This window comes from Schistosoma haematobium, chromosome 2 (genome assembly GCF_000699445.3).
Source record: "Schistosoma haematobium chromosome 2, whole genome shotgun sequence".
NCBI classification, from domain to species: domain Eukaryota; kingdom Metazoa; phylum Platyhelminthes; class Trematoda; order Strigeidida; family Schistosomatidae; genus Schistosoma; species Schistosoma haematobium.
In genome coordinates this window covers 17,715,164-17,741,742 of record NC_067197.1, presented here as the reverse complement: position 1 = coordinate 17,741,742, position 26,579 = coordinate 17,715,164, and the positions used below count along the sequence as shown (strand labels likewise).

The 26,579-nt window shown below is 33.3% G+C and overlaps 1 protein-coding gene across 1 annotated transcript in view; it reads right to left on the bottom strand.

Annotated features, from left to right (window-relative positions):
• MS3_00006362 (uncharacterized protein) overlaps positions 1 to 26,579 on the bottom strand; it is an 88,807-nt gene that overhangs the window by 19,260 nt on the left and 42,968 nt on the right. The window contains exons 9-16 of the mRNA XM_051214490.1: positions 23,938 to 24,283; positions 14,068 to 21,667; positions 7,696 to 7,787; positions 6,613 to 6,815; positions 5,690 to 5,978; positions 3,451 to 4,288; positions 2,278 to 2,515; positions 628 to 675 (exon numbers count right to left, since the gene is read on the bottom strand). Coding sequence (XP_051067672.1) covers positions 628 to 675; positions 2,278 to 2,515; positions 3,451 to 4,288; positions 5,690 to 5,978; positions 6,613 to 6,774 — 1,575 coding nt within the window. The 5' untranslated portion in view covers positions 6,775 to 6,815; positions 7,696 to 7,787; positions 14,068 to 21,667; positions 23,938 to 24,283. The remainder of the gene's footprint in view (positions 1 to 627; positions 676 to 2,277; positions 2,516 to 3,450; positions 4,289 to 5,689; positions 5,979 to 6,612; positions 6,816 to 7,695; positions 7,788 to 14,067; positions 21,668 to 23,937; positions 24,284 to 26,579) is intronic.

Here is a 26,579-nt window from a genome sequence, read left to right as displayed (position 1 = left end):
AATTGAAAACAATTGTTCGCTTATATGTGTTGTTCTAATTTTCACAATCGAATTTATTGTAAACTAAAACAAACAATGATAACAATCATAACATTTCAATAATCATCAATAACGAATACAGAATGAAAAAGACATTTTGCAAAACAGAGATTTTCATGCTGAATGTAATGTGTAGATGAATACTAAAAAGGATAGAAGGAAACCATGGTAACAAGTGAAGCTTTTATAATTTGCTAATCATAATGAACTTTATAAAGAAAAAATAATTATTTGATTTCTAACAACAATAATATTAAGATGATAATAGGAGCTGGTTTGTATACGTACATGCAGCATTTAATCGTAAGCATGATTAATATAGTGCATTATTATTATGCAGCTAAATTACCAGAAACAAAAAAATGAAAACAGAGACCATACAGAAAAACAACAAACTATACGCCTCTATGTAACATAGATCATATCATTCAGTTACTTACAAAATTAAAAATAAACAATCTAAATATGTGTAACAATGATCTGGGTTTGGTTGCATACACGCATATGCAAAAGAAGAAGAATGCTAAAATGTCACAAGATGGAAATGAACAACACAAAGCAAAAGAAACATAAAGATATGTTTATCACCTGTGTCAAAGAGGTTGGGACAATGGTCACTGATTCACGACGACTCAGCTAAAGATATATACATTGAATGAAACGGTAATAGATTAAAATATGAAGGGCCGAAATATATATATATATATAAAGATACACTAATTAAATGAGTTCAACAACTAAATACACTGATTAGAGTTTAACATTAGCACTGTCGGATCCCGGCTCAGTGGTCTAGAGGTTAAGCGTTCGCGCGCCAAACTGAAGGCACTAAGTTCGAGTCCTAATTTTGGGGTCACGGATGCGAGCTGCCGAATAGTCTTACAATAGGATGAAACTGCCGTGCCATTCAAAGTCTCTAACCATTAAGTACGATAATCACGCATACTTCAAACAGGTAGTCTCCACTTACCAACACGGTCAATGTCTCCATCGACTAGTGCCTTGGTTTGGTTACCCCTATTTTCTTCTAACCTAATTCTAAACCAACCATCATCGCACTCTGAGGCAGTCGATGGATGAGTATACGTATTATATTTCTTTATCATTTTATTCGACAAATATTCACTATCTCGTCAATTGGCTTGCTATAGTTACATAATACTATATGTCTAACCTCAGAATTGCTAACTCAATGGCCCAAAAGTATACGAGCAGTGCCTCGAAAACACCTACGATAGGGTATTAATTATCTACGAATATCTATTTCTAAAGACCATATTCCACAGCCATAAAGTAGAACGGAGAACACTTAGGCAGTAAACTGGTCGTTTAATTAGCGAACGGATTACTCGTTAAAAGCTAACTAGGGTTTCTAATCTCATATTTAGATGACGTTTTAATCGAAGACAATTCCACCGTTCACATTTAGAATAGCAAAAATAATACTGATTACACATATATATACGCTAAAAAGTGAATATTTGCAATCACACACACACATATGATGTATTTTATATGAACTTAAAACATTAAAGTAGTTGCAACAGAATGATAGTTTGTAAATTTAATCTATTACAATATCAGTCTCAAGAATAAATTGAAAAAAAAACAGAAAAATTGATTAGTGGCTATAACTAGAAGGAGATTTTCAAACTCGCTGGGTTATAATATAGTAATTTTCAATGACTTGGAATGACTAATTAGAAGTTAGTTTTCAAAATGAATTGATACCAACTGAGAAAATGGTTAGAAATTAAACAGTATCCGACGAATGTTTTATCCTAGTTTTGGACCTCTCAGGTGTGATCAATCACGACTCCACATGGGGGTTTCAGCTTTAGGTATTCATGTATGGTATATCGTTTGCTGCTTCTGTCATTATATTTCAGGGAAATTTTGAGAGAAAAAAAATCAGAATCCAAGTTTACAATAAGTTCCCCATTCCACCTCAGGTGCTCTTATATAGCTGTAAGTTCACAGCTTGTTACAGGCTGTTTCCATAAAGCTGAAAGAGCGGAAGCTAATATCCAGCGATTGCATCAGATTAGCGGATACAGAGGGTTGGAAAACTCTAACTCGAGATCAATTGTTTTCAAAACATGGTACATAGAATGTTCATTTAGATTATTTTGCTAAAACCCAAATAATCTTTAAAAGTATGTCCATACAACATCAGTACCTAGATGATAAATATTAATAATACTTCGAAAAAAATATCATAAACACTATTTATATTACCTTTCTGCGCGCCCAAGCCGGAAGTGCGCTAACACTAAAATAGAATTCCGGCTTCTTTCCTCCACTACGATTACTACTACTACTGCCATTATTATTTTGATTGACAGAATTTGTAACTGTACTACTACTACTATTACAATTAGTAGCAGTGGTAGCGGAAACTTGAGATTTAATCAAGTGATTGGCAGACAAAATATTTTTTTTATTATTGCTACACCAATTAGGTGAATTGTCCTCACTGCAAAAAATGTAAGAAAAAGAAACGAAAAAATGAAATATTTTAACGAACTAAAATAGAAGCAAAATCATAAAATACAGCGCAAAAAGTACCGACTAAACCAAACTTGGTGAAGAAGTCCTGAGAGAAGTGGAGAGTTTTACACACTTGGGAAGTATCACTGGTAAACAAGGTGGGAGGTACTGGCTTAGAACCTTCAGCGTATTGTGGCAGGAAGTCATATTTATTTCAGTGGTTAAAATTTTCTTGTTAGATTCACAAGATGAGCTTTAGAAAAAACTTCTGGTTAAATATTGTGCAAAGAGAAAAAATATGATTCAGGTCTGTTTACTTTTTATTATGTACTTGGTAATAAAAGAGTGATTTTCTTTAATTCTTAAAACTCATAAATTAACGTTGTTGACTTGTTCAAAATTAAATCAATTAGTCACTATTAATATATGTAATCGGCTTTGATCTACATTCTTTTTGTGTGAGTCCTAGTGATACTTTCTCTCTTTGTTGCCTAAACTGAATTAGTTGGAATGAGACTGGAAAATTGTAACCTAATGGTTAAAAATTGAGTGGTTAACCAGTAAACCAATATAAGTATCTTTTAAACACCGTTGAAGGAAACAGTACGATTATAAATTGATTACCGTAGAAGTTAAGCTTAGAGTGTTAAATAGAGATAGTATGTCAGTTACACAGGGAACGAGTGAGTTGACCAGTTGTTACGCATATTGGGATTAGGAGAGGAATCAACTGGTAAAAATCTGAAGCTGCTAAAACAAGATACGATATCAGTCCGTCAAGTTACTTTTCGATCACAAAACTAGTAATTTGACGGCTTTTTAGTACTGATCCGATCAAAAAGTACTTTATTCTAGAAGAAAAAGAATACAATAAAAGCGATTCAAAATAATAGTCAAAGAAATTAATGACAAATTACTTACTCGACAATAGATTTATGTTTCGTTACAATATGCTTATTCATCAAATGATTCATTTGGATAGTAATAGGATTTGTAACATTAACTGATAATACATCATCTAAAGGAAACGCATCAAATTCACTATCTTCACCACGATTATCATCATCGTCAGCATTACCACCACCAATATCATCATCGGCATTCTCATCATCATTATCCAAGTTTTCAATTTTATCATATTCTGCAAGTGATTCACTCCATTCAGATGGAGGCATTGTTTGACTAAATGATGTTACATCGTCATCATCATCATCATCATAGTTATCGAGATCATTATCATCGTCAACATCATTCTCATATTCATTCATTTCACTGTTGTATAACATACTGTTACAATCATTTAGAACATCATCACTATTATTATTACTGTTGCTGTGTTTACTAGTATATTTTCGAGATGTTATATTTCGATTTGTATCAACATCAATATTATCATTATCATCATTACGAATATGATAATAATCGGAACGATTAATATTAAACAAACCATTATTATCTCCTCTACTAGTTTTTAGTCTTGCATTTGTTATTTCTAATGGAATTCCGTCTAATTGAGGATAACTAATCGAATTGCCTAATATATTTTTCAACATACTTGATGTAGTGATACGTTCATGTAAATATTGTGCTAAATTTGTTGATAAACGCCAAACAAATATACAACTATCAGCACTAACCGATATTAAATAACGTAGATTAGGTAGAAATTTTAAGCCTAAACACAATTCTGAATGACCGTATAATGTAGCAATTGATTCACCCGTGAGTAAATGAAACAAATTCAACTGTTTATCTGAACCTACAATTTAAATAATAATAAAATTAAGTGGAAGTAAGATGCAATAATTAATTATATTGATTAAATATACGTAAGGGAAAATGATTATCAATACAAGTATAAATATAACATCACCTTTGAAAATTGACCACAGTTAACGAACATACATGCATGTTTGAACCATGAACCGATATTAGTTAGGTTAATGAATATTACCAGAACACTGAATATCGATTTCATTATAGCTCAAGAACGATGATGGCTTACTATCCAAGGCGTTCGACGTTTGGTCACTAAGTCCCAGGTTCGAACTCCTGTCGACTTGTTTCGGTTCGGGACACCAGGAGGTTCCATTAGCTTTCAAACTTAAAGTGTGCCTCATACCGGGTAATTGGCAAATGAATCAAGTTAGTTCAAGATTTCTTGACAATACATTCGATCGGAATCATATGAAACAGAACTCAAGGTCTTCCGTTAGTGCGATAAACTTAATTTGTATTCAAAGTTTTACTAGTGTATGCATAGACAGTCAATTAATGATATACCACGACTAGAGTCCAACGATATTAATGTGAATTTACTGTGTCATTCTGAATTTGTCTGGCATTAATAATCAACGTTTTTTATTTGAACCTTGAGAAATCCATTAAAAAAAACTAGTCACCCTTTAGTATGCAAATATTATGAATACTAAGTACTTTTTGTGTGGGCATCGTATAGTTTGAAGATAATTTTTAGTTAGCGATGATTTATTTGTAAGCGTAAATATACTATTTTTATTTTCACTATGAATACATCCAAAGTAAAAAAAAAATAATAGGAACCGAACAATCAATGAACAGTCTTTCTTGTACTACAAATAAATGAGGTTCTTAATGCTAAACTTAGGAACCCTCGGATTTAGAAACAAACTGTTACCTTCATCTTGAAATATAATCAGCTTTGAGTATTACCACAAACAATCTATGGATTAATCTGATGTCGTAATACCAAAAATAAAAACCAGTTAAATATTTATCACCACTCATCCAAGCTAGTAAAATTTATTCGTCAGCCGGTAATTGAAAACAGTTGAAGTAACACCCAAGGATAGTACAGTTTGAAAAAGATTCTTTAGACTCTATCACGACAAAATTGAAGAATGGAAGTTTAAATTTAAGAATGTACAAAAGTCTTCAGCTGCTGCGACGATCCATTATTGTTAAATGAGAAAGAGAATAATATGTTAGGCTCAGACTAACAATTTAAAACCTCATTTCTTGTGAAATAAATATGATAATCTTCAAAACCTGTTTAACATAGAAAGTTAAAATGATCTTTTTCGTTTCACCAAACGCAAACATTTGGAACAATATATGTACCGAAAAAATCCTGGAATGAAAAAAAGTTAGTTTAAACGAACATGCTCTTGAAAAAATTTACCTGAAGTTGCAATCAGCGATCCAGTTGGGTCAATTGAACAACGAACTAGAAAACCATCTTCAGTATAACTTCCACGATAACATCGTACAGGACGTGCAGTGACAACATTATAAATTCGTAACCTTCTATCTTGACATGCAACAGCTAGATAACGTTTACGACTAGTGGAATTCATTCGACTTTCTATTGAACTAGGTAACATTGGTGTAATAGCAGCATCTAATTGGGAATGACGTCCAACTAGATGGTGTTCAAGTGCGAAATGTGCTGTTTGACCAGATTCATCAGGCTTTGATTTAGAAAATAAGTTCAAAATAAATGAAAGATCAAATAATAATAGTCTGAATAACACTACTTCCATAACCAATTATGTTATACATTTTATCATATTCAGGTAGAATTATGTTATTCACTAAAAAGATCCCCTTAGTTGTTCTTTTTTTACTGTACACTAAATGTATATTAATTAAAATTTAGTAGAACATACAGAATGAATGAAGTGAACACAAGTGAACATCAAAAATAGCAAGTTCGAATCTTGCTCCACCTACACATTGAATTAATTAATTGAGAAGTAATATAAGCCTATATAATACAACAGATATAACTTAATGTAGATTAGATAAATATGTACTTAGAAAGTAAATTATAGCATTTACTATTATTTCACAAAATATAAAATATCCCGTTTTAATTTACGCGGAAAAAACCCAGTTTTTCTTCTACTGAATGAAATTGTAAAGCTGTAGTCATATCAACCTCAAATGTTTTTTAAATCCAATTATAAATTTGTAATGGAATTCATCATACAACAGAAATACATTACCAACGGTTGGGAAAACAAATTTAAATTGACTTTATTTAGACATTTTAATGTAATTACATTTCACCACTATAATGCATAAATATGTAAGTACACTTACTTCAAGTATTCTAAATAATAATGATTTATCCATACCACAAGAGATTAAACGAATTTCACCATCATCTGTTTCAATGATTTTTGCAGAAAATATAGCACCCGAATGATCAGATATTGTTTGTACACGAGAATATTCTTTATTCGGATCAAATATATGAATCATACGATCACGTGATGCAGAGCATAACAATAAAAGTTGAGGAACTGAAAAAAGAGAAAGAACCATTTGGCGAGAAAAAAAACTACACAATAATATCGAAGCATGTAGATACTAAGAAAGGAAAGGGTAAACAATGCAATGGTCTGAAAACAGGCAATTCATTTGCCATTTATCTTATCATATTCAATAGGTCAATAGTAATGAAATGCTAAGTTTAGCTGAAAGTAATTATTTATTACTGGTTTTTCAAATACTATGTTACTGCAGAAATTCATCTACAGAACAAATAAGTCACTATACTAATGAAAAGTGAAATATTGTTTATCTTTGTGAACTAATGTTACGTTTGAAGAGATTAACTTATCACCTAAACTCGCGAGTGGAACGAAAGTCAGAAAAAGAAGAAGATAAACTATCCCACAAGTAGTCGGAAGCACGAACGGAGAAGCACACAACTCATGTGTATATATACAGTATAAAAATGACCTAGGAAAACGTCCGAAATAGCGTACTAGAAGAGGAAACGAACCAATGATATTTGAGGTCTATCCAAATAGAAAATACAAACTGAAGGTAAAAGTGGGCGTTTTTGTTGCGAAAATGAGAAACTGAAATTTCCAAAATAAAATTACAAATATGGGAGGTTTAGCAAGTGATTTTTGTGGATCTAGCATCGCCAACAACTAGTTGCAACGATAACAAATAATTTTTATTAGTTACAATACATAAAAATGAAAAATAATAGGACAAATGAGTGGTAGATAAACAATTCACTGATAAATAGATATTTACAAAACTTTCAAGTTTTACTTAGAATCATATCAGAAAGACAAAACAAAAAGAAGAACCTATTCAAGGGAACAGTATCATTTAGGTAGATACCAAACAATTTAGAAAAAGAAAAAATTCTAAATGACAACTTACCTGAATATGATTGAAAGAAATTCAACGATAGAATTTCATTGTCATGAGCAGGTATCTGATAACATAATTTTAATGTCTCCAAGGAGTAAACTCTAAAATATATATATGTATATATATACAAGTTTATAAATCGATTAACGGGTTAACTAATAATAATAGTAGCAGTGTTTATCTTAAGCTTAGAAACCTCTTTAATTTAAATATCATATGATTTATTTATAATGTAAAATTAATAACGGTCAATAAATAGAAGAGATATAAATATACAATCATATGTTCATGCAGGCATAATTTTATTATTTATGTACATATATCTGTGTACAAAGACAGTCAGTCATAATCAATATGGAGCCTGGAGCATATATACGTTAAGCCCAGGTTGACGCATTTCATTAGCACAATGAGATGAATTTACATGAAAGAGCACCGACATAACCGAAATAACAATATATCAAGAATGATAATGAGAAAGATTAAACATTGAGAATATGACTTGAAAACAGAATAAAAACGTATTCACTTGATATTGTTTTACTTGAATCTTCCCATTGATGTTTTTGGACTGAAATTGATCAGTCTCTTATTGGCATATGTGCATACTGTGCGTATGCCTCGATATTGCCTTAATTTACAAGCATTACAAGCAAAGATGGATAGTGGCTAAGCAGTGGAATCCAGGACGCGCGTTTCGTCCTGTTTGGGACTCGTCAGCTGGATGTACCTGCATCTCAGAGTTGATGTTCACTCTGGGACTCGAACTCAGTACCGTTCACCTCAAACGCCATCGCGTTATCCACTTAGCTACTGAGTCCTGAAGCGAACGGTACTGAGTTCGAGTCCCAGAGTGAACATCAACTCTGAGATGCAGGTACATCCAGCTGACGAGTCCCAAACAGGACGAAACGCGCGTCCTGGATTCCACTGCTAGCCACTATCCATCTTTGCTTATAAAAACGTATGTTTGAATAAATACCGGAATTCAAAATCGACAACAAGATAAGAAGTGAATGTATCTAAATTATTGTGAATGACTCTTAGTCGCCAACGTCACCAACCGCTGATCCCAGCTATCTCGTAGACCTCAACCTACTGACTTGTATTTACAAATATCGCTCAATCACTTCACAGATTCATCTCATGTCCTGTTTTGGTGGCCCTTGGCTTTCTTTAAACTTACTTCTGCACCAGTGAGAATCGCTCGTCAAAGTACATTGTTTTAGGTCTACGTGAAAAGACTGTTTGACCTAGATGTTTTAATCAGCAAAAATTAACAGATCAATCGAAAATCCAGAAGGTGGATAGAAAGTTTTAAATTATTCATAATTCCCATAACTAACAGATAAATAACTTTAATCAGAAAACCAAAATTTAGGAAACTGTTTGAATTAAACGTAAACGTGTCAAATGTAAACTAAAAAGCAACGATTTAACTGTGCAAACACTGGTTATACTAACTACCCTTTCAAACCAAATTATTTTGAAATGAATTCATTAAAAGATTATACGAATTATAAAGTATTATATGAATTTAGAAGAACGAACGAAAACTGACTGAAATCCAGTTCGGTACGTTAAAGCTTCAAATACTTTCCTCACATACCTTGAGCATCACAAGTAGGAGCTTAGGTATACTTGAGGTTTTGTAGTTGCTGGATCTAATTGTCAGATAAATAACCACACAACGTTTAACTTGGACATTTTTATTGAAAAAAAACAAATCAGCTTTAAGGAATTGAAGGAGACATAGTAACTAAATATTCACCTCTACTCAAGTCCCGTGACATAGATATACCAATAGACATCTAATCCAGACTCATCTATAAAAGCAAACAGCAAAGTGAAGAGAGGCATCAGAGCTAACAAGCAGAGAAAAGTGGGAAATCTAGCGATGACAGCGGAAAACGCTGAAAGAGAAGGAAATAGGACGCAATATAGAAGCTAGCGTAAAAATATTGTAAACCAGCAAGACGAGTCAAGGATAAATACGGCAAGTTGATCACTAAGGTTCAAGAACAGAGGAATAGTTGGGTAGAGTAATTCGCAAAACTTTTGAATAAACCAGTCACATAGAACCCACCGGACATCGAAGCAGCACATACAGACCGTCTTATAGTTGTCACTCCACCAACGATCGAAGAAATCAGCATTGCAGTCAGACAAATCAAGAGTGGGAAAGTAACAGGTTGACTACATTGTGATGACCTCTATAACTCAGAGAAAACATGGAATACAATGGACAGCTCAGAATCAATTAGAAGATTTGGACTTCGCAGATGAACTAGCTCCTCTATCCCATCCCATACACACCAAAAAATGCAGGTCAACACAACTAGTGTAGCAGCAGCCTATGCAACAGTAGGCCTCAACATACACAACCGAAAAACCAACATCCCCAAATACAACACACAGAACACCAACCAACCCAATCACAATTGATGGAGAAACTCTGGAAGAGGTGGAAAATTTCACGTATCTGGGCAGCATCATCGATGAACAAAAAGGATCTGATGTAGACATAAAGGCAAGAATCGACAGACCAGGGGACACATGACAAAAGTTGAAGAACACATGGAACTCAAAACAACCGTCTATAAACCAACATCAAAGTCACAATCTTCAATACGAACGTAAAAACAGTCCTGCCGTACCGAGATGAAACGTGGAGAACTACCACAACCATCGTCACCAAAGTACAAGTATTTATAAACAATTGACTACACAAGATATTAATTGTCCGTCAACCATATACCATCAGTAACAACTTACTGTGGGAGAGAACAAGCCAGCTTCCAGCTGATAAGGAAATTAGGAAAAGACGCTGGAAATGGATAAGACACAGATTGAGGAAATCACCAAACTACATCATGAGGCGAGCACTAACTTGGAATTCTGAAGGGAAAATGAGAGGCGGAAGGCCAAAGAACACACCGAGTCAGGAATTGGAATCATACATAAAAAGGATGAATAGGAACAGGAAAAAGTTCTCAGGACAGATTTTAATGAAGAATGCTGATGGGCGACCTTTGTTCTTCTGTGGGGTATAACAGGCGTAAGCACATAAGTATGTAGATAAGTAATTATGTCTTAATAAAAAGCCATCTTCAAATCACAGCTTTAAAACTCAAGTAGCTGAATAAAACAGTTGCAAAGTAATGTTTCACATATTGGATGACAACCGCAAAAGTTAAATTGCGTTATTATGCATCAAACAGTTTCACAAAATAACGAACATTCTACGCCCACATTTGAAACGTTACTGCAAACTCCCTTTTATGTCCAGAGTAAAGTGGACTCCAATAACGTACAAGTACAAGTTATCTAACGTAGTGTAAATGTTTCGATAAAGCTTGAGTCATTTGTACCTGAGTCTCATTTGGACAAGTTTGGATTGTGGCCACGTGATTATTATGAGTAACAACAAGAATCAACTGAGACTACTGATGGTATCTGAAATATGAGATTAATAGTTTTTTCGGTGTAACATTTATTTTCTTTCTCTGGTTCTTTGTGAAGAACATAAAATATATACTACAGAACAAGATACATATTAGAGAAGTCCTGAAACAAAACTTTATCCAACTTTAAAGTAAGTTTCAAACTCATATAATATGATTGATTGTTGAGTCCAGAGAGTGTTAATAATATCATTGATTGAATGAAATTACCCTGTATTAACTTGCATTACTAAATTTTTATTTCAGTAATTAAAATATATAATATGCAAGTATACTGAGGTGAAAGGAAGTGAATCCTACCAAACAGTTAAATCTAAATCTGACCGAAGCACCCATAAATGTATTAAAGTTGTAAATTTTCTTCGAAAACATGTAATTTATGATGAGTATTGATGTTTTAGACCGATTCTGTAAATACTTATAACTAAATGACAATTCTTCTTATAGCCTACATTAATAGAATTTATGTGTCTGTTACTTAATTTCAGTTAGCAAATATTATTTAACTGATTATCTAAGGATTACACAATATATTCCAACAAGTTAATCATACAATGGGCTAAGATTTTATGCCTAAGACAATGATTCTGGAAACAACAAATTTTTAAAAAAATACTTATTATTAGTTTTAAGAATTCCTAATGAAACACATTTCTATATGTTGTTCTTACATTAGCTTTATAACTGGCAAAGTAGTCTGCTTCATCAAACATCCATATCGAACAAAACGATAGTGATTTCTTATTTATTTACTTTTTTAAATATACTATTAACCTTACTGATGCTAAGAGACCGCGAATTTGGCCAGATAAAAAGCGTATTTTGAAACAGACAGTTACCCGTAAAAATATCCAATAATGGATGCCAATTATTTGAAAATATTCGTGACGTTCACGATAAAATTACATTTATAACGATTAGACAGATAGATACCATGAAAAACACACTACAATAGGTAAGTCACAATCCCCACCCCAAATCCCCTGGTACAGTTGAGGGTGGGGAAGGTCCGCTCTCCTTCTCGAGATGCTTTTACATGTTCATGAGTATACAACCAGCGCCTTCTTGCGAAAGAAGTGTTGTTGAGGAAATTGAGTGGATTTTCGGCGCTTTAACAGAGTTGGTGGGTATGGAGGATTCACCTAGGGGAGTTGAAGAACCCTGATTCCAAATCAATGGTGCACATAGGCTACACGAAAGTGACGAAACAAATGGCGTATGAACCCGTTGTTGGTCAACGGCTACCATGGGACTGCATCTCATAACATCTCTCCACGACCTTGTAGGTTAGACCTGTGGGTTAAAGGCTCGGAGGGTGGCCCCCTAAGAAAACCACAGTGATTGGTTTGTGCTCCCGGGAAGTATTACAGCCCTCATACAAATCGAATGATGAATTATGGATTACATATATTTGGCACCTATTTGTACCAATTTTTATGTGTTTAAATAAATAAAATAATCACAACACAAATAGCTCAATGGTAACACCTACGGTTAGAAAGCTCGATATATTGGGTTAAAGTTTCGTAAGAAACCTTGTCGATGAGTGTCAGCTAGCAAGAAACATAGGTCTACGGTTTCCTGTCAACTACCTTCGACCATCTAACACTATGTAAGTATGTCAACATAAAACTATCGACAATCGTCTTCATTTATATACAGACAAAAGAAACAGACGAACGAAAATAGACTCAACACACATACAAGTGATCGCTTGTCGCATACCAGCAATTCTAAATTTTTCTCCTCCAAAATGATGAATTAATGCAAAAGGAATATTAAAAAAACATTCCCACAAAGTTTACACGAATGACAGTAGAAAGTTTAAGAGGCGGACGATTATAAACTAGGAGTTTTCATCTATTTAACAAAATAAATTATATCATAGAACACACATAAACATATATTAGTAGTAAGTAAAGAGGAATAAAAAACAAGCGAGAAAAAATAGACGACAGCAGTGGAATCTTAAAACAATTCATCTTTTTTATATACTATCAGCAACTATACCCGGTGAAGCTTTACATATTTCCAATAAATTATCCCGCAACTCGTACACTTCGGTATCATAGAACTAAACTGATGGTCCTCAACGACTCATTGGACAATCGGAGAACAGTGTCTAGTTATAGAACAATGTATCATTGCAATAAATAGAATTACATAGAATAAATAATTTTGACATGATAAACGATCCTTTATATGTTGAATTATTTACCATAGTGCACAAAACGGTATAAGATTAAGAATTAAAAGTAGCAATAGGGTTAGAGTTATGCTTATGAGTTGAGGTTGAAATATGAGAATACTTTTTAACCACACAAATAACCTTGACTACACTTCGAATTAAATCTGATCCGCCTAACGAGTAATCAGCGTTACAGATAAAATCTGAATAAAGAGTAAGGCGCTTCTCGCACATACTATGTTACATTTATTGTACGGTCGCACAACAGATGTATTTAGCAATTTAAGGCCTCTTAAGAACTAGATATAGGTTATTTTACAGACACAACCTCTATCGCATCCGAATTTTGCGTGAAAATTCCATAGCCACAAACTTAAATCTGATTGAACCCTCCATAATGCAACAAAGTCACAAGCACAGCATCCGAGTCTCGGTGTGAAAATCAACACTAGTGTGACGGTACATTCACTTGGCGAGTCAAATAGAACGAAAAGTGCGTCCTGTATCCCACAGCTAGCGGTTGTCTCACGCTACTTTCAATACTTGTAACGTAATGACAATATCAAGGCAGTTCGCACAGAATGCACATATGTCGAAAGCGGCTGACACTTGAAGTTCATTAGATCAACGGTACGATCAAAATAACCAATACAAATTATGAAATACTAGAAAATTAATCACAATAACCAATTAGAAAAATCAAAAATATTGTCATTAAACCACACGTACCGTAGACTACCATCACGATCACCAGCTGCTAGATGACGACCATCAGGACTTATACAAATGGTACGAACACAAGTTGGTCCGATATTGGTAGTAGCAGTAGTACAGTTACTACTATTAGTATTAGTATTATTACTAGCACCAACAGTATTAAGTGAAGACGTTAAACTAGAAATCAACTGACAATGTTCACTGATTGATGGACGTGATGGTGATGCAGGTGATTGAAGTGCAGAATCAATTTGTCCCAGGTCATTTGTACCAGGTACAAAACCTGGTCCACCTAACAGACCTATCCCACCTTAAAAAAAGCAATAAGAGATTTTCTTTTTACTGTTTTTATCAAGTGAATTTATTTCATATACATGGATTGTGAAATGTTTCAATTAATAAGTTCCAAGTCTAAACTTCCCTTGGCCTACTTTAGTTTGAACGCAGTTAGACAGTGTGTTATTAGTCTTCTTATAAACACTGTGCTAAAAAAAGTTGAGTAAATAAACTGGTACATGGTAACTACTACTCAGAGACAGTCATTAAAAAAATGTATGGTAGTAACTGACGTACTTTAGATTTATCCTTTCTTGAAATAATCAATACAGAAATATTTACTTACTAACATTTTTGCGAAAAACGTGTTCAGAAATGATTAAATTCCAATTATACATTTATAATAAATTGGTTTTGTTTGCAAGAATATTGAAAACATCAAAAAATTAAACAGTTGTTTCTACCCTTAGGTCATGAATCTTTACATGTTAGAGCACTACTGTGTTTGTGTGTGATTTATGTACAAGTACATACTCAAATGCCTTTATTACAAAAATAATTCAATTATTTTTGATTCACTGAACTATGCCATAGAGTAAGAGTTTTGAATATTATTAGAAATTTCCTTATTACGACCCAGCTACTCTCATTGTTTATTATTCTTGAGCACTACTTCACTCAACAAGTTTCCAAATCCGAATACAGCTGAACAGGAACGTGATTGTATTCCAAATAAGAAATTTGGATGGAAGTATAGATCGCAATAAGAAAAACGTTAGTTTATCTATAATTTTTACATACGATTCTAGTCTTCTCCAGGTCTCCACTAGCGCTGATTGGTTGGAAAACAGCCAATCAGCGCACCCCAACACAATCCTTCATGGAACAAACTTAAATCCAATCTACGTCCCGCTAATAACTATCTGTGATCAGTAAATTGGGATATTAACATGAAGCCGAGGAGTTTGATATAATGATCGCTAGGAACATTGAGTTTAACTAAAGTGTGTGCTTCCAATTTACGCATTTCGATTCAGTAAATAACTACTGTTAAACACAATAAAATCTATATCATTCACAGTTTCAACATAGACTGATTGATCTCAGAAAATATTAAAGCTGAGAATATCAAGCTCCAACTGGAACAATGCTGTATTTAATTTCTAGAAACTCCAATTTAGTACTTTTTTCCAGTATAAGTAGTCACAACACAAAAAAATGAAAAATCAAAAGTAGACAAACCTTTACCAAAGCCATCGAAGAGAGGACATGCAAATAAATTCAATGAGTGGAATAAAGATTTCATAATTATATTATATACACATATACATTTATATACTTTCAACTTGAAATATTCATTGGCATGATAACACTACATCCCACGTGTTATTAAGTGAAATGTTGCGTTAAATCATGCTAAGAAAAGAGGAATTCAAAGTATCGAGGAAAGGGAAAGGTAGAATCATACTTTAAATTGATAATGACTATGGGAAATAAAACATAGTTAAATCAGGTAGGTAATATGCAAAAAACATCGGTCATTTTAGTTAACTAATGACTGCTATGGAACGAATGGAAAGCAAAGAATTATGAACAATTTCGTTATATTTTACTTCTTGAAAATGACTACTTTAGATTTAACACAAAACTAGATTCATAGCTAATGTAACTTCAATGACTATCATAAAATTTGACTATTGATTGGAATTAGTGGCATAAAAATTCAACTACCTCGACAATAAAGCAACGAGTGTAATGGCTTACGGGAAATAACTAAAGTTTGAATACATTCGAAAACTGTTTGATTTATAACAAGGAGCCCAATCAAAACATGATTAATTTCGATTCTGTAAGGGGCTGATAGTAGTAGTTGATGACTAATTGTCTTTATATTTCTCAAAACATCACTTTTCACATTAACCACACAACGAATCTTATTGTGTGAAAGATGGCGATCATAACAAATTTACTGCATGAAACGGATTTTCGAAATACAAAACGAAACTATTGGTGAGCAGTAAACTCAATTTAGTTTAAACAAAGCTATTTATGATTTACATTGTGAAAGACAAAACGAATGATAAATCCGAATTCATCATATGTATATTCTCTTTCCCCACATCCTCTGTTTTCTTGGATAGTGAAAATTTCTGCCATGTCTCAAAGAAAACTTATTCTTAGTTAAGAATGTTTACTTATCTAATATAAATTATCAGTAATTCAATACATCAGTATTCTTGTTGGTTTTTAAAGAGATAAATGTATTCTGATGCGAAGACTTTTTTCGAACGCTACCGTGGCGTAGGTTTTTGCGAGATAAACGCCAATGCCTTGATAAAAGTAAAGTTATTATTTCTTACTAATCTTTCAGATAACTCAAAGAGACTAAGATGAAAAATCGATGACAGTCTAAGTGGTGTACCATAGTAGTCAAAAATAACTGTTTCTTATGATCACCTAGTGATGAAGAGTCAAGAAAAAAAGTGAGTATTGGATTGTCGATCTGCTATATGAGATTAAACATAAGAACGTCAAATCATCTAACAGAACTATAGGTACAAGTAAATTGCTTATTTCTTTTTATTCAGTGAATTTCAATGAGCTGAATGGTTCAAACTACAATACAGTATTTTAGCTTTTGGTCAGTTAAGTTTCATCTTTCTTTCCCTCGCCCGATCGTATGTAATTATTCTTACTTTATAGTTGTTCGCATAACAGAAGACATTTTAGTAACAGTTTGTATCACCTTATCTGTAAAACACGGTGGATAAGGTTAGAGACAGGCACTAATGAATCAGCACCAAAATGCACACATATGAATATAAATATATTGATGATTCATATAATTTTCCAAAGAGAAACCGAACACTAATGTTACCCGCAAATCCAAAACGTGGAGATTTATGGAACTGGCCAACCATAAATCTGATAAAAGTATGGATATATGCAGACGTTTAAATGTTAATCGAAATGTACGCAAACAAACAAACACTGATATTTGATGACAATGAGAATGATAAAGGGTAAAACATACAGGTGGTACAGAAATAATGATTAAGGATTTTTTCGAAACTGAGATAACTAAAAAAAGTTAATTACAACCAAAACAGACCACATAAAGATGGAATTCAAGGAAGACTTTACGCTTGCTCAGCAAGACGCCTTCAATAAGCTTACACTGAATGGCTTTCCCCTAATAGAGATATTAGGCTTGGTAGTAAAATTGACTGCTACGCTTTGATTGTATTAGGAGTGATTATAAATGTGATCTAGTCAAACTAAATGGAGGTGTGGCTAAAATCTTTATTGTCGAAATATGGAACCGATTGAAGTTAAACTGAAAAACATCACAGAGTTAACTATATTCCAAGCTAGATGTATTTCACGACCAAACTTTCTATGGAATTCGATATATCGTCCGACTAGCTGAATATAACTGTGGTATTAAACAACTGGATGTTTTGTAAATACTGCGAGTAGTGATTGGACTTTAAGACATACCGACCCATGTTGGATTCTACTTTACGGATGAAGCTCAAAGCCTGTTTTATAAGGTATATGAGGATGATGATAATCAATATGACAATGTCAACACTTAGATCGATGAGATTGTATTGTCAAATTGAGCACACTCATCCAATCTATCTTGACAGGGAAGCACAGAAGAAAAAACTGGAAAAATCATTTGAGGATTAAAACAGTGCTGAGTTTATGGCTGCGGTGAAACAAGTATACTTATTTATTGTGTGATATCGAAAGCCACTTCACATCACTTTATATATTATTTGTATAAACTTTTAAATATTATGAACTACTTTATAAAATGGTCAGTAACTCAGTTGATTTTACTGGTAATGTTGATGTTAAGATTACCAATGAATATTGTACGTATAGATGTATTGTAGCAGCACGCTATGATAAAGCGATACACAACTTTCCTACTCGGTAATCATACTCATTAGGTTGGTGATGGGGTACAACGACATGTGTTTGAAAATTCAGTTGGTGAGATTGGGAGAGATTATTTAATTTGCTTTGTTTATTATAGGAAACATGATTTCTTTATGTTTGAATATCTTATGACACCCTAGCATAAAGAAAGTATGCAGGCGTACTTGGGTAAATCCTACACCCTCCAGTGACATTGACAAGTTAGCTAGGGGAGCCATGACTGAAAGTGACTAGGGTGCTTTCGTGTCATATAGAGGGATTTCGGACACCCGTGTAGAGTCCTTTTGTATGTATGTGTGTGTCTGCTTGTGTAAGAAAATCACACCATGTGTGTGGTCAAAGAGACTTCTTGTTTCACACTGCACATAACGTTATTCCTTTAACTCTCTGTATTAATGTGTATTATGGTCATCTTTTGGTTCAACTTGAAATCCCTTTTATTTTGTCTTACATTTTTAAACCTTGATCGTTTCTTTGATTCGATTTTGCATTATTTTGCTGAATGTGCCAGTTTTTTTTTGTTGCTTTACTTGACCCTATATTCTGACGACTGATATATTGAGCGATCAATTTCCTGATTGATTTAATCTATCCAAAAACGATAGAAACTTTGTTTTCTAATTTAAAATGTTTACAATTAACATTGACAAACACTTTGTCGTATGATTCAAATATAAGGGACTGTGGATCACATCGTTGTGATACCCCAAGATTATTACGACGAAATAAAAATGTTCAACGATCTTTGATTATTGATGGTTATTAAGTTGATGATTTCCACGAGACACAAATTCAGGTTTCGATGTCCGTGTGAAAAAAGGTGATATTGAAATGAAAGTATCTATACAGACATTCATCTGATGAATCGCAAGAAAATAGGTCACAAGTTTCCCTACAAGTAAGTACCTCAACTTAAAAATGATATGAAATGAATACAAAAACAGTAGTGGTCAATAATTCATCAACTTGATATTCCAATCGATGCACATGTGCAAATGATCATGGTGATGGGTCAACCAGATATATATATCAGACATGCATTGGAAGAAAGCGATGAAAATATCAATTAGCTTAATATCATGCGAAATGAAATGAGATTGCAAAAGAAAAACACATGGATACATTTTTACACATGTAGACATAAACACAGAGGTATGTATATGTAAGTAAAATTTCACACATATATATGCATAAATGTCTATATGATTTACCTTCTAATTTAGACAAGGTAATTTCAACTGGAGGATTATAAAAAATGGAACAGGTGAGTGGGTGGGTGAGTGATTGATTGAGAAGAAGAGAGAGAGAAAGAAAGGGAGACAAAACACAAACAAAAGGGAAAATAGACAAAATTATCAGTTTCTGAGATGAAAATAGCAATAGATGAGCAAGTTACCATAACAAAGTAAGATTTAATTCATTCATTTTACATCTTGAACTGGATTGCAGCAAACAAGCTTACAGGACTAGAGATACACCTTACCTATTAAAAATACATATTACCTTGAGTAGTCAAAATAAGTGTTTCTAGTATTCATTAGGATCGATTGCGCTCTGGTATCGATAAAAACCATAAGACCAAGGGATTTCATTAGTGTCAGATACTTTGAGACAATTACCGTGTGACAATACCGTGAGATCAGTAAGTAGGTATCTAACCGTTTATATAATACAAAATTCAACTAAATATTGATATACTGCGACTATCAAAGCTAATGCTATCGATGAGTAATCATAATTTCCGATTTCCTTGATATTATAACGGAAACTTGAAGAAATTAATCACATGGTTAGTTAATATTTTACAGCTTATTAGCGATCGAGGAATTTAAATTTTAAAGGAAAAGGCACAAATAAACTACTAAAGAAAACCATTCTTGGGTGCTTTGATTAACAGAAAACAAAACTTTCATAAAAACCCAATGATATAGGAGGATAGTATGCATGGGTAAATCAATATCCTCCGATACAATTTACCAAGGACTGAGCGAAAAGTTTATCCTCATTGCTAAAAACATTCACCGATTCACTGAAGAACTTCATAAAATAGGAAACTGCCACATAAGCAAAACTTCAACGAAAATCACCTTATTGGAAAAAAAGAAAAACAATCATCTCAAATCTGCAGATGGATTTTTTTATATTAGGATTGTTTCGAAATCTGATTGTCAAATAGTATGTAGTAAGTTGAGATAATAATTGAAAGTGTTCACTTTACACAAAGTGTAATCCAAACCTGCATTTAGAAAAAAGCGTTTCGATCATTTTCTTTTCGAATAGTTTACATAACAGCATAAAAATGATATGAACAGTCTATACTCTGCCGAGTATTTTGTTGAAAATACTTCAAACTATAATTCTTACCATAAACAGAGATGAATGTCGGTTAGAAATGAAATCCTACCTTAGAATCTTCAGCTGAATGTCCCTGTACCCCAGAGTTAACGATTAACCAAATAGGATGGAATGTGTGCTCTGGATTCCACTGCAAGCAAACATCCATCTCTACTCATCATGCTTGTGACTTAATGACAATATCAAGACAAACCGCACAGGATGTACATGTGAAAAAGAGACTGATCAATTAGTCTGAAATACCAACGGGAAGACTAAAACGACCAATACAAATGTATATAGAATTACAATAGACAGTAAGGGATATTCAATGATCTATATTTCCTAGCTTCACTAAAATGAAGATATACGTTTTTATAGTCAAACTGACCGGGAGTTTAAAAATAAATCACCAGTGAAATGGGATGTAGATCGAACTATAACGCAATCTGATTAAGTTAAAAATGTAAATTAGCGAATTCCCAGTTCAGTAGTTTGAAGTTAGAGCCAATCGTAAGACTGTCGTAGGTTCGATACAACAAGAAACGTTGAACGATAATGAAACAGTTGCCTAGTTTTTCATAGTATCAGACGGTTGAAGGTCGTTGAAAGAAAACCGTGAATTTAGCTACCGTGTTATTTGATACTCATCAGTAAAGTGTACCCGTAAACTTGGAGCGACAGATGGTCCATGTGGAACTCGAATCCGCATCACCCAGCTTCAGAATTTGAGATGTTATCTCTGAGCTATTAAGGGAGGGAATAACCTTTTACATGGCTAAAGTGAGACACTATAAAAACATGGATTTGGAAGAAAACAAATATATATTCACTATGATGAAATAGATATTTTATTTTCTAAGATTTAATATCTCAATCTTCAACAAATTACTAAATTGTATCACTGAACATTTTTTAAACAAAACCGCCAACCCTAGTTTTAAATAACGAAAACACAAATTTAGATTCATATGTGGAACTTACTTGAAGAACGATCAATAGTACATAGATATTTGTGACTTGGATCAGTGTATATAATGCCAGCAAGTTGCTAAAATAAACAGTAAAACAATGATCATTAATTCAATAAAAAGTAAACTGAATTGATTTAGGAAGGTTTATAACTGTACAAGTAGATTTTATGGCAGTTTGTATCGTCACATGCAGAAGTGAGCTGGCTTAATCAGTCTGTTCTATGAATGTTTGCACTTAAAGGTTTTGTCAGCTTCATTTGTCACTGTATTTCTATTTTGAGCTAAATTCACATACTTTCTTATCCTTACTTAATTTACGAACTATTACCTTCAGTATTTACAAAAAGGACCCCACCCTCTTATCAAAATTTGAACTCTTAATTTCCTCCATATTACACACAATTTATTTAGCATCGATTAACAATTCATTTCCCAACATTATGTTAACAATCGGAAATGATCAAACATAATAGTTTCTATGTAGTTGAAGAGAAAGCGATGAATTAGTTATATTCTGTAAATAATATCATTCTTGCTTTGTGTAAATCTCTATAAACTCTTTATCATCATAGGCACTGCTTAAAAAATCATTAATTTGTAGCAATAGATAGCATGTCGAAATATGAAATGAGTGGTAATAGTTGATAAGAACCCCCAGACACCGACTTGGTGCTAGTTGATAATCGTCTACAAAGTGTACCTGAAATCGTAAGAGAATTGATGCTCCGTGTGGAATTCAAACCTGAATCGTCCAGCTTTACAATCTGGGACATGACCACTAGTTATTACTTTTGTAAACGTATCGAAGCATCTTGATAAAAAATTTATTATAGTAACAGAAATTAAATAAGTCTATTACTGAATAATCAAAAAAGTGGGGAAATACAAATTATTAGTTAGTTAATATTTAACATTCATAATTATAGTCACGAGAGTTTATGTTGATTGATGGATTAATACCAATATTATATAATGTGACATAAATAGATACAAGTCATGTAAACCTTCTGACTGTAACAATAATCGATAAAAATATATAAAACAATGTTATATATATAACTATTTTTTCGAAAATGCATATTTTTCTTTAACTCTAATGTTTCTTTCATTAACCTTTTAAACCATTTATTCAAAATCTTTGAACTCCTTGGTTAATGATATGATAGACCAATGCTGCGTATTATATGAAAAAAAATCCTTATCAGTATGGGGATTTATGGAGAACGTAGTGGTCTAGAAGTTAACCGTCCGCGCGCAAGGCTGAAGGTCCTGGGTTCGAGTCCTGAATGAGGGATCGTGGATGCGCACTGTTAAGGAGTCACATACTAGGACGAAACGTCTATTCAGTGCTTTCAGGTTTTCAGTGTTGTTCTAGCTTAGACCGAATGGTAGTTTCTACTATGAAAAAAAGATTGCTTTACAACTATCAACCATATAACATATGAATATTGAAATCCATTCATATGACCTATATGAACGTTTATACAGTGTGATAAAATATAATTTTAGCAAATGTGTTGACCTATTGTTAATTTGAACTGGAAAACGTTTGATCAGATTAGTTATTATCACTACTATAAATAAAAAACTTTTTTAGAAAAGAATCACGAACACTTTTTTATTCTGTCAGGAGAGAAATTACAATTTAACAAAAAAAGAGAAGTATTGTCACGAATCAACAACCACAGTAAATTTATGGATAAAATTCAATTGTAAAGTTGTTTATTAAGATTATACAAGGGAAAAGTCAGTCAGTCAGCTAAAAAGTAGGACCAGGCACATATGTGCATCGGTCCAAGTTGCCATACCTCATTAGTACAGGAAGATGAACACCGGATTCATAGAAGTAGTTAATTCAGTGGTGGTAATATATAAAAAAGGATTGCATATAAGGACATAGTACAGGAAGAAAGAATTGGTTGGTATATATATATCTTGATATTATTATGGTTCATTTAAGATATTCTATAGAGGAAAATAATAGATAAAGCCAATTTGTTTTATGCAACTTCATTAAGAAGTAATGATTATGAATGAATAGAAATCAATAAACTTTGTAATATTTCGTCTTTTTATAAACTTTCTCAACTGTATTCAACGAAATAAATATATACAATTAATAATCAATGAAAATAGAACATTTGGAAGAAAAGATGGTTGACAAACTATGTAGGAAAAACAAACTCTAAATGAATGACAAATCTATTGAAACACAGGGTTTGGTTGAATTAAAGTTACGTAACCTATTTTGCTAAGTGGAAGGAAGAATAATAACTAATAATCAACACCACTGTATGTTTTTTTTTTCAATTAAAACATACTTTTAAGAAATTATGCATTCACTTACTTCTGTACACTCGAACGTTGTAGATCTTATAAATTCTGAATTGGCTGGAACACTTGTTGACAATCTAATTCCATTATCAGTAACATTATTTGTTGTCGACTGACAATTTTCAAGAAGATTCCAAAATCGAATAGTTCCATCATCAGAACATGTGACAAACATATCATTCGACCACCAAGATTGTAAATGATTTAATGGAATAGTATTATTATTGTTATCGATGTTATTATTATTCTGTCGCCATTGTTCCGGTAAACAATCCACTGACCAAATACCTCGACTATGGTAATAATACGATCGACATTTATTGATCGTTGTTAAGTCATGTATATCCCATACATGAATGCTTTAATGAACAAAATAATGACAAAAATTTCAGTGGAAATATTAATTGTACTCATTAGAACAAACTTGAAGAAACAAAGCAAAAATGCCATTTTTGGTTGAATATTTTCAAGTGACTAAACATCTTCTCCTTCGTTTTAATAAAATTATCACGGATAAAATTATTATAAGTATAGTGTTGTGGAGGTTGTTGAGTTTAGATTGATATCACGAATGGATCAATGTTAGACCACAAAAGAAAACCTGGAATCACTGGACGGCCGTTCCGCCGTAGTACGGAACTCCGCAGAATTGCTCGCCAATGGTCCCCAACATGGGAATCGAACCAAGGATCTTCGGTCTCGCACGCTTAAGCCTAAACTCTAAATCACTGAACCGGCATCAAACAGTGTTAATATCTCAAATCAAACAATCCACGACACCGCGCGACCGTCCACTATTGTCTTCAGTGAGTAACTATTTAACAACCAACACGGATGAACTCAACTGTTTAGGATGTCAACTTTAACTCAAAAACTTCCACAAAATTATACTGACAATTATCCTGTGTTCATTAGAGACTAGCTTCAAGATGGATTTCCTGGAGTTCTAGTGAGAAGATGTGACCAGTCGAGTCCGATCCGTGTCCGGTAGAGAGAGGTATACACTTCATACAATTGATCAAAGCTTAGTCGACAGGATTATGAAGATCTCCATATCAAGAAAATCACAGAATACGATGGACGGCTCAGAATCAATTAGAAGATTTGGACTTCGCAGATGAACTAGCTCCTCTATCCCATCCCATACACACCAAAAAATGCAGGTCAACACAACTAGTGTAGCAGCAGCCTATGCAACAGTAGGCCTCAACATACACAACCGAAAAACCAACATCCCCAAATACAACACACAGAACACCAACCAACCCAATCACAATTGATGGAGAAACTCTGGAAGAGGTGGAAAATTTCACGTATCTGGGCAGCATCATCGATGAACAAAAAGGATCTGATGTAGACATAAAGGCAAGAATCGACAGACCAGGGGACACATGACAAAAGTTGAAGAACACATGGAACTCAAAACAACCGTCTATAAACCAACATCAAAGTCACAATCTTCAATACGAACGTAAAAACAGTCCTGCCGTACCGAGATGAAACGTGGAGAACTACCACAACCATCGTCACCAAAGTACAAGTATTTATAAACAATTGACTACACAATATACTAATTTTTCGTCGGTCACATACCATCAGTAACAACCTACTGAGAGAGAGAACAAACCTGCTCCCAGTTGAAGAGAAAAGGTTAAAGGTGGTTACGATACACATTGTGGAAACCATCAAACTTCACCACGAGGCGGGTCCTGACCTGGAATCCTGAAGGCAAACGGAAAAGAAGAAGGCCAAAGGACACATTGAGTTGGGAACTGGGAGCAGACATGTGAAGGATCAATAGCAACTGGAAAGCATTGCCCAGGACAGAGTTGAATAGAGAATGCTGGTGTGTGGTCTATGCTCCTCCATGATGGGTAACAGGTGTATGTAGGTTTTTAAATATGATATATGTAAGAGGTTGAAACAAAGTCAGTAGTATTGCATTAAATCTTTTTTCATAGTACACTTATTGACATAAAAAGAAGACTTATTTAACAAATTTTGAAGTCGAATTTCAGTGGTACAATTTTAGTGAACGAGAACACTAGCGGAGACAACCAAATATATTTTAATATAACATTAAAAAATATCTTAGTAAAATCTGAGAACCATACAGTAAATACTTCATTTGCAAAATACCGATCAGTTGTCTGAAACCTTGTTGTTTCTTCGTTCCCATATCAATCACTCTCTGTCTCGTTCTCTTCTCTTCGATTTTCTGCTGCCATGCATTCCGCTTTCGACTGGTGATGCATACTATTTATATCTGTCGACATCAGTAGAACACACCACACAATCAGTTGTTTTTCCCTCTTTTGTTGATGATATACCATTACCAAACAGGAAGCTTTTATAATTTTTCTCAAGTATATTAATCATTTGTAATTAAATGAAATTTAATAAAAGGGGCGTTAACGTTTTCTTACTAAAATGGCTACAAACTATGTAATAGAGATGATATGAAAGGAGAACAGTGAATAACACGTCAACATTGCATTTCATGCTCAATATATGTTACAAGATATGTAAAAACTACTGAAATATTGAATCAAAACCAAATATCGGATATTCTGTCATTCATTCTATCCCCTGAAATGTCTTAATTTAACATTAGATATCTGAGAGAGAAAACCATTTATCTGATAGAAAAAAGCA